The 10,339-nt window shown below is 37.1% G+C and overlaps 1 protein-coding gene across 1 annotated transcript; it reads left to right on the top strand.

Annotated features, from left to right (window-relative positions):
- Window positions 1-909: 909 nt before the first annotated feature.
- On the top strand, window positions 910-6,846 carry LOC132191652 (uncharacterized). The gene is made up of 3 exons (XM_059606740.1): window positions 910-1,246; window positions 1,442-4,739; window positions 5,514-6,846. The coding sequence occupies exons 2-3, from the start codon at window positions 1,479-1,481 to the stop codon at window positions 6,483-6,485; spliced, it is 4,233 nt and encodes a 1,410-aa protein (XP_059462723.1). The 5' UTR covers window positions 910-1,246; window positions 1,442-1,478; the 3' UTR covers window positions 6,486-6,846.
- The last annotated feature ends 3,493 nt before the right edge of the window (window positions 6,847-10,339 follow it).

The raw sequence follows: 10,339 nt of genomic DNA on the forward strand, positions 1-10,339 counted from the left end.
CCTAGCTGTTGTTTGCTATTTTTCTTATCAACCCTACTTGTACACCAAATATCTTATATTGGACTTGGAGAATGATGTTAGAACGAACAAATACCATATGGGAATGAAAAAGTTTAGGTGAAAAGAAATAGGAAAAGAAAGATACCCTAGCCGACCTTATAAGAAACAAGCATTTTGGACCCCAATGTCGGTTGGAATATACGGAAAATATTATAACGCTTCTAAAAAAGCTTTTTGGATTTGAGTCTTATACTTAGTATCGCCCTATCCAGGAGAGATAAGACAAAATATAACGTAAAGTTAGAAAGTTTATGCAACCATTTGTATTAAACTCTGGATAATTAAGATATATATGCAATTATTTTAGTTAAAACTAACTAGATTCATCCAATCGACATTTTAGGAAAAGACAATGCTATTTTAGTATGAGAACTAAAATTATTCTGTTATTATTTGTTATATAACTGCTTTTACAGTTACTGACCAAGTTTTGTTTCTCACCGTTTAGAAAGAGGATGAAGCCTTGTTATTTTGAGTAATAACTGTAAATGACATATATCACATTTTTATTTTTTCACAACAATATATTTCCTGCTGGATCGGATCCAAAAGGTTGCATAAAAGTTCAAAAAATAAATAAATAAATAAATTATTAATTAAAGATAAAGATAAAGGTAAGCGCCAGCATAAGCATAAACATGGGAAGAAAGCAAAAGAATAAACGAGGAAGTCATGATTATCCCCACGCTCCCCAATTACTCTTAATTAATTAATTTTTAAACAAAGCAAAAACAAATGGCCAATGGCCAATGGCTAATGAGTAATGGCCGTAGCGATTGCATGCAACCAAGCGCCATTGCAATCTCCTTCCAACCATTCTCAGATCAACCGCTAAAGCAGAATCGAAATGGGTATAATATGAATTATTGAGTGTGAAGAGACTTTTTCCTTTTTCCCTTTTTCGCCATTTCTCTCATCTTTTCTCGTCTCTCATAACATATACACGATACGCCTCCGGATACAGCTCTACAAAGCAATTCTTGGTGTTGTCAAAGAGAAAAAGTTGAAAAGATCAACAAACAAAAAAAAAGCAGAGGGATTCCCATTGCCCTTCTCCTTTGCTTTCCTCAAATCTCAATCCAAGCTGCTCACTCTTTCCCTTTCCTCTCTACATTTCCTTTTACTTCATATTTTTTTTTTCTCCCAGAGAGATTTCATACTCAAAACTGGCGCATCGCTTTCTCAGGTATTCAACTTTATCTTCATCTTATGGCTCTGAATTTCTTGTGCTCCCATCGTTGACGTGGGTTTATGCTCTAGACTGTTTCCCGATTCTTCTGTTTTGTGTTTTATATGTGTACATGTTTCATTGTATTTACTTTCGGGACTTGGTTTTTCATGGATCTAATGCGTAACATTAATTTGCTTCTGTCCGAAACAGATTGGAATTGCAAAGAACATCGGGTGGTGAGGGAGAAATGGGATCAAAATTGGAAATTGCCGTTCAAATGAGAAAAATTCTGATCATATCAGTCAGAACGTGCTACAGATCAGTTTCCGGTCATCCATTCCTTGTGGGTATGCTCTGTTTCTTGTTATTTCTGTACAAATCTTTTCCTTTCGCATTTTCCCTTTTGGTCTCTGCGTCCCCTGTTTTGTTCTGCACTGCTCTTCTCCTTGGGACTCTTTTGAGTTATGGGCAACCCATCATGATACCCGAAATTGAAAAAGATGATCAGTTTGGCCATTCCCTTAAGGCTGGGGTTTCGGGGAATGCCACTGTTGTTGTTGATGAGAGAGATGAGAGCTTTGTTGTAGAAAGACACGCGGGAAAGGGAAGGGATATAGTAGAGGAGGAGGCTGTTGAGGGTTCTACTTCTGCAGAAGATAAAGTCGGCAAGGTCGAGGCTGATGATGGGTTGGCTGATTATGTGCCACCGATTGATCATGGTTCCCGGGAAATTCAGTTAGAGAAGCGAGCAATAGAGGAATCTGAGGAAGAGTTTCACGGTTTGGAATTGGAAAAGAAGAAGGAAATTTATCAGGAGAACTTGGGGATTGAAGGTATGTCAGATGATGGGGAACATCTTGAGAACCAATATGGTGTGCTTCACAAAGTGGGAGATGAGAGTCTTGAAGTGGAAGGCATTGTTAAGCCGCTGGGAGAGTTGGTTGATGCTGATAAGGGGGATCACTTGGATTTATCTGCTTATGCTGATAATGATGATGATGATGATGGTGATGATGGGTCTTTGGATTCAGGGTCTGATCTAGCGGAGAGTTCCTCGCCAGATGCTTCAATGGCTGACATCATTCCATTGCTTGATGAGCTCCACCCACTTTTGGATTTGGAAGCTCCGCAGCCTGCACTTATGTCCCATGATGAGTCAGATGTCGCTTCGGCACAGTCTTCTAAAAGTGATGATGGCAGTGTTGACTCGGACGAAGAATCAGAAATTCAAGGAGAAGAAGTAGAAGATGGTGCTGATGAAAACGAAGATGATGAGGAGGAAGAAGAAGCACAGGGAGGCAAAGAGGATGAAAGTAAATCGGCAATCAAGTGGACAGAGGATGACCAAAAGAACCTCATGGATCTGGGGACTTCGGAGCTGGAGAGGAACCAACGCCTGGAGAATCTCATTGCAAGGAGGAGAGCACGGAAAAACATGAGATTGATGACTGAAAAGAATTTAATAGATTTAGATGGCGCTGACCTTACCTTTAACGTTCCACCCATTTCGACAGCAAGACACAATCCATTTGATCTCCCCTGTGATTCCTATGAACCACCTGGTTCTGCACCATCTATACTGCTGCCTAGACGAAACCCTTTTGATATTCCTTATGACCCAAATGAGGAAAAACCTGATCTCAAGGGAGACAGTTTTCAGCAAGAGTATACGACATTCCACCAGAAAGATACATTTTTCCGTAGGCATGAAAGTTTCAGTTTGGGACCGACAGGCCTAGGGGGTCACAGGAAAGAGATGCATGATATTAAATTCAGACCCTTTTTTGTGCCAGAGCGGTTTGCTTCAGAGGGAACAAGCTATTCCTCATTCGAGAGGCAGTCAAGTGAAGTTAGTGAATCGAAGTTGAGTTCTGTTCCTGATACTGAATCGGTGAGTTCTGCTGCTGATCAAGATGACAAGAAGCTCAATGAACAAGATTTTTGTCAAGAAACAGGATTCATCTCCAGCATAGACCATGCTTCTGATCGTGTTCAACATGGAAGCCGATTTTCTGAAGATATTGATTCTTTGCAGATGGAACCAGTTGAGAAGAGAGATGTTCACCATGATGAGTTTGAGATAACATTGGGGCAAGTTGGAAATCATTCTGGAATGGATTCCAACTTGTCTGAAACAGGAGGGGCAGATACTCCTCTGGAAATTAATACTAGCGAAATTCATATTGAAACACAACCAGTTGAAGAGTACAGCAGTAGATCAAGTTTGTCATCGTTGTCAGAAATAGATGAGAAAATATCTTGTGCAAAAAAAGAAGAATCAATGAGTTTGGATATCGAAGAATCTGGCAGCTCAATGCAACGTTCTCTTGAGGAGCCAGATTTCCACTTTCCGAGTGGAGAGGTGGATGAACTTCCACATGAGCCTGTTTATGATTCAAGCCCCTCTGCAAGTGAAAAGATCCTCCGTTTTTCCTCCATTTCTTCTGATTTGCAAGCAGAGATATCTGAAATGGGTTCACCTCCAGTTTCAATTGAAACTGTTCACGTTGCTGATAAGGAGTCTGAATTGCACAGTCAGAGCATAGGGAAAGATTCTTCTAACGATGAAGAAATGCACGCAGCATCCTCACTAGCACATCCAGAAGATGAAATGGAACCAAGGTCGAGGGAAGCACAAGAGTCGGGTGAGGATGAAGTTACTCAGGTAGAGTCTTCTGGAGTTAACCACGGTGATCAAAATGAATGTGTGATGCCTGAATCTTTGGTTGAGCATATTTCAGTTGATTCAAGGTCATCTTCTCCTGACATTGGATCATTAGGATCAGTAGAGGAGAAGGGTATGGCATATAAGATAGAAAGTTTGTCTCATGAACACGATCAAGTCAGCTCCTCGAGTATTGATCCTGGGATTCTTTTTGATAAGGATGTGCATGAGAAGTTAGATTCCATTGCTTCTAGTTATCAGATGGCTTATGAAAATTTAAATTTGTCTAGAAAAGAAGAACACCCTCAGCCTTCAATGGTGGTTGAGCATGCGTCAGTGATATCTTCAGAAACTGAACCTGTTGAGCTGCATGCCATTGTTAGGGAAGAAAATTTTCAGCTTGAGCAGGATCAAGTTTATTCATCAAGTTCATCAGATTCTGGATCTGTAGGTGAAGGCTTGATGCATAAGCATGTAATTCAGCCTGAACAGGACCAAGTCCAGTCATCAAGTTCTTATGATGCAGAGATCCATGAGGGGGGCCACCAAGATGCAGTTGAGAAGTTGGATTTGGTGGCTTCTTCTCCCCAACATATTCCTTCCAGTGATTTATCTGTGTCTGCCTCAGAGGAACAACAGCCTCCTTTGGTGACTGAGCAAGTTATACGGGTTCTTCCCAGTCAGTCTACTTCAGAAACTGAACATGTGGAGGTCCATTTGTTGAATAAGGAGGAAATTGTTCAGTTCAAACAGGATGAAAGCACTGATGCAAAAATCAACCCTGGTCTCCACCAAGATTTGGATGTGAAGGTGGTTTCTTTCAATGACCATGATGAGTGCAGGGTAAGTCTTGCAATTACTCTGCTTCTAGTTATTTTCTCATTCCAATATATTCCTTACATTTCTTGTTCTAGTTCTTTTTGAAAGATTGATCTCGTTTAGTAATGAAGTGATATTATATAAGTAGTGTACATTACTTAGCAACTTCCTTTTGTTTGGAATGGTTAGATTCGGACCCTTCTTCCTCAGGTAACTTATACACACCCAGACTGATGGAAATAAAATTGCAATCCTTATTATTCAGGCCTTCGTGCCTTTTTATGTTTCCTACTTATGTGATGGGTGGGCAGAAGGGGATATTTGTACCAGATAAACTACCACAAGGGTGATGCCAAGCTGAAAAGAAAGGTGCTCATTTTTAGTACCAGAAAAAAGTCATGTTTAATTGGTCAAATGAACGTGCAGTTGCATGATGCTGACATATCTATGCTAAACTTTTAGTATGTGATTATTTACCCGTATGTTTGTGGTTCTTGTATCTATACTCTCACTGTCAACTTGGATCTTTTTCCTTTTTTAAAGTTTTTCTCATTTTCTGAATTCTTTGGATTCTATTAGCATTTTTTGCTTTATGATACTTGCATGTTTGTTTAAACTATACATGTGCATGATACCTGACACTGATTCCCTCCATTTTATCTGTCCTCTTTATCTTAGTCAGACGGCTCATGTTGTTTTGAGCAATTGATCTTTATGGTATAACAATGGCTAGAGCATAATTATACATAGTAGTAGCTGACGTAGGAAACTAACCACGGCTGGTCCAACATTTGGCAGGAATCGTGTAGCAACCTGGCAGAGCCTTCAGAGGTTGTGAGAATCACCAAACATGGAGATGTGCCAGAAGTCCTTGATCCCAAGCGTAAAATTCTGCCAAATCCGACTTCCTTGGCTTCTGATTCCACTCAAATTGATATCCCAGCTGAGATTCCTGAATGTAATTCACCTACCGGTGGAGTGGATTTGCAAGCTGATATCCCTCGTGGAATTGTAAATGAGGACTATGTTAAGGTCTTAGAATATGTAAGCTATTCTGCAGAAGCTTATGGTTCTCTCGATGCCAAACAAAATATCAATGAAGAGGCAGAGGAAATAAAAGAGATTGATGAAGGATTGTTGTCAGAATTGGATGCAGTTGGGGACTTTAGTGTCAAAGAAGTTGTTGGTGAGCCAGAGGAATTTAACGTTGGGAGTACTGAATTTGATTTGCTGCATAAAGATTCAGAACCAACAAAGAATGAGCCAGACCTCCCAGTTCTTGAAGCAAGATCACTTGAAGATATTGACTTGGCTTTTAAGCAGCTTCATGAAGGAGTAGATGTTGAGGAAGTCATCCTCCCCAGTATGGTTGATGATTGGCTAGTTGTGGGAGAGTCCGATGAACATGTGGAATCCAATTCAAACATGAAAGCAGTTGATGCAAAATCTCTGGAAGATATTGATATTGCTCTCAAGCAAGTCTCAGAAGTTAATCTTCATGAGCTGCCAGAACCTTTGGATTCAAACAATCAATCATCATCAGCAGAGCCATGTGAAGTGGGTTCTGCCAAGAAGACTGAACCAAGTGATGCAGGATCTGTTGTTCAAGAAACTAGTACTGTTTTTGTTGATAAACCAGAGCATGGATCTGATGAAACATCTGAGAGTATCAGTTTAAGCATATCTAATTCATTGAATATAAAAAGTAAGGAGGAAAAATCTCACAGTACAAGATTTGCTTCAAGCTCCAGCTCGAGGGACTTTGATTGAAAATGAAGATTTAACAAGAGAAAGACAAAGAAAGAGTTTTGTGATTTTTCCTCGTTGGTTTCTTAATTCTTAGTGGCTTAGTGCGAAAATGGGGCTTTTGATTTTGAAGCTTGGTGCCATCCTGTTTTGATCAATGTCGTTTCGTTATGTAATCTGATCTATATGCATTGCTTTCTTCAAGAATTGAGTTTTGTTTGAATTCTTGAAGCGTGAAGGTTTTTGGTTCTATTCTACCTTTTGAATGTGTATTATGTATGAGGGGCTTATTGGGAGAAGGATTCTTTTAAGCGGTGTACACAGTAAATTATATTTTATTTTTGGATGTAAAATTGTTGATGTGATTGAGGTTTTAGGCTGTTAACTCTCTCTCCGTCTCTCTCTCTCTCTCTCTCTCTCTCTCTCACACAGTTGAGCACAGTAAATTTTATTTATTTTATTTTTGGATGGATGTAAAATTGTTGATGTGATTGAGGGTTTTAGGCTGTTAAATGCTCTTTCTTTCCATAGTAAATTTTATTTTGGAAGAACATCATTTTAGACTTTTTAATTATCATGTGATTTGACATACTCTTAAATATTGAAACTTCTTAATTTGAATCTTTGAATTTTCAATTGCAATCAATTTGAACCCTTTCGTCAATTTTTGCTGTTAAAACCCTTAAAAAAAAAAAAACAAAATTACGCTTCAATTTTCATTTTATTAAAAAAAATTGAAAAAAAGGGTCACAAGGTGGCCCAATCGAGGATCACCTTGTGATTTTTTTTTTTTTTTTTTAAGGATAATTTCACTGAAGGCCCTTGAACTTTCATCCAATTTGACAAACCCCTCCTAAACTTCAAAATCTCTCAATTTAGTCTCTTGAACTTTCAATTGCAATCAATTTGGACCCCTTCGTCAAATTTTAAACATTAAATAACGTTATATCCCTGACTTTTTTTATTAAATTCTAACTTTACCATTAATTCCTAAACTTTTTTTATTATTATTTAAAAAAAAAAAAACGAAAAAATCAGAGATATTTTTGTCTTTTTTTAGTATTTCTAACGGCTAAATTTGACGGGGGAGTTCAAATTGAAAGCAATTAAAAGTTCAGAGGACTAAATTGAAAGATTTTGAAGTTTAGGGAGGGTTTGTCAAATCGAGTAGAAGTTCATGAGTCTTCAGTGAAGTTACTTATTTTTTTTTAAAAAAAAAAAATAGTAATAATAATAATAATAATAATAATAATAATTCGAAATTAAGGGTAAATTTTGAATTTTATAAAAAAAATAAAATAAAATAAAAAATAAAAAAAAGTCATGGGTATAAACGCCATTGTATCACTTTTAACGTTTAAAATTTGACGAAGGGGTTCAAATTGATTGCAATTAAAAGTTCATGGGTCCAAATTGAGAGGTTTTAAAGTTCGGGAATATGTCAAATCTCGTGGTAGTTCAGGGGGTCTAAAGTGAAGTTTCCCCTTTTATTTTTTTGGGGAAACTTCATTTTGGACTCGTGAATTACCACCCATTTTGACATGCCCCTCAAACTTTAAAACTTCTTAATGTGGATCCCTGAACTTTCAATTACAAACAATTTGAACCCCCCTCAGATTTTAAATGTTAAAAGTTTCAATAACCTTACTTTAAACCCTTGAATTACGACACGATTTGACAAGCCCCCCTAAACTTCAAAACCTCTCAATTTGAACCTCTGAACTTTCAATTACAGTCAATTTAGACCCATTCGTCAGATTTTAAACGTTAAAAGTGAGACAATGGCATTTATACCCCTGACTTTTTTATAAAATTCCAAATTTACCCTTAATTCCAAATTTTTTTTTTAAAAAAAAAAATTAAATGAAAATCAAGGATATTATGATCTTTTTAGGTATTTTTGTTAGAAGTTAACGGCTAAATTTGACGGAGATGTTTAAATTGACTACAATTGAAAGCTCAGGAGTTTAAATTGAGAGGTTTTAAAGTTTGGGAATGGATTGTCAAATCGCGTGGTAATTCAAAGGTCTAAAATGAAATTACCCCTTAAAAGTTAGACAATGACGTACATACCCGACTTTTTTTATAAAATTTCAAATTAAGAATTTTAAAATATATATTATTAAAAAAAAAATCACAAGGTGTCCAACTGTTGGGCCACCTTGTGACCCTTATTTTTCAATTTATTTTTTATTTTTTTCATTTTTTCAATTTTTCTTTGTTAATAAAAAGAAAATTAAAAGGTAATTTTGTCTTTTTAAGGATTTTAACGGCAAACATTGATGGAAGGGTTCAAATTAATTGCAATTGAAAGTTCAGTTGTCCAAATTGAGAGGTTTGGAAGCTGGGGGGCATGTCAAAACAGGTAGTAATTCAAGAGTTCAAAGTGAAGTTTCTCCTATTTTTTTATTTTTTTTATTTTTTTTTTTTTGGATGGATGTAAAATTGTTGATGTTATTGAGGGTTTTAGGCTGTTAAATTCTCCCTCTCATAGTTGAGCATAGCTTTGATAAATGAGAATCCATGAATAAATTGAAGTATACATTATTGGTGTAGAACATGATCCGCCCTAGCAAGCATTACTCTTAAAAGAAACGAGACATTCCAAGAAGCTATGTTTGGAATTTTTATTTTTAATTATCGATCGAAGAAAAGGTTTAATTTACAACAACATTCAATCATTCATTCTTAGAGAGAGATTTAGAGGAGTAAGAGGAAGTTAAAAGCAGCATTGAATCAGGTCATCCATACCTGCCACACAAAACAATGGCAACTGCAAATAGAGTGATTTTGTTCCTCTTCCGCTCTCAGCTGCCATTGTTCTGTGTGGCATGCATAAGAAGAAATAATGGAGAATGATTTTTATCATTTCTTACTATTTACTTGTAGAGAGATTGATAGTTGAAATCATAACACGGCCGTGCTAAGGTCTTCTCGTAACTCAACAAAGTCATGTCACCAAATGTCATAATCTCATCTATATGTACTGTTACTTTTCCCTACAAGGCTATTAACTTAAGCCCCGTTTGTTTCGATGTGAAAAACATTTTACGGTGTTTGGCACGTACAGAAAATTACAAATTTTTTTATATATATATATATATTTTTTCATTCAATCAAATTGAACTTTAATTACGAAAATAACCCAACCAGGTCCTAGCGATGACTTGATCAGGTCCCAATGAGGTATTGATCGAGTCCTGACGGTGTCCAAACCGAGTCTCGACCAAGTCTAGGCAAGTGCTAACCGGGTCCTAGTGGTGTCTCGATGGGGTCTTGGTTGGGTCCTAACAAGGTCCTAGTGGTATCTAGGTCAAGTTTCGACGAGGTCTCCCTCAAGTCCCACATGAGTCCTAACATTGTCTCAATGGTGTCTTAAGGAGGTCTCGTTGAGTCCCAGCATGGTTTTGGTTAAGTCCCGGCGGGGTCCCGACCAGATCCCAACAAGGTCTTGGCAGTGTTCGGCTGTGTCCCGATCGGGTCCTAGTGGGGTCCCGAGTCCCAACGACGGCTCAATGAAATCCTGTTGGGTTCTCGGTGATGTCTTGGTTGGGTCTATTGATTTGAGAATGAGATGCTTTAACTCGAAAAATGGTTTACAATTTTTTAAAAATGAAAACCATTTTTTCAAAAATTAATGAGCCTTTTTCGGTTAAATCGAAAATATTTTCCGTTAACTATTATTTTTCGTCACATCAAACACTCGAAAATATGAAAAATATTTTATAGAAATTATTTTACGCTAAAACAAACAGAGCCTTATTAAGCTTATAAAAGTTTAAAATGAACAAAGTTGCTCGTGATAAAGTTATTTGAACTATATATTATATTTTCTTAGACGTTAACTTTTTTCACAGCAAAAGTAACAAAACTAAAAG

Source organism: Corylus avellana, chromosome ca9 (genome assembly GCF_901000735.1).
Source record: "Corylus avellana chromosome ca9, CavTom2PMs-1.0".
Lineage (NCBI taxonomy): Eukaryota > Viridiplantae > Streptophyta > Magnoliopsida > Fagales > Betulaceae > Corylus > Corylus avellana.

What these genes read in the sequence shown, in the direction of transcription:
- LOC132191652 (XM_059606740.1), top strand. Translation starts at nt 1,479, where the DNA reads ATGGGATCAAAATTGGAAATTGCCGTTCAAATGAGAAAAATTCTGATC. An exon ending in ATGACCATGATGAGTGCAGG is followed by an intron (nt 4,740 to 5,513) that starts GTAAGTCTTGCA and finishes AACATTTGGCAG; the next exon opens with GAATCGTGTAGCAACCTGGC.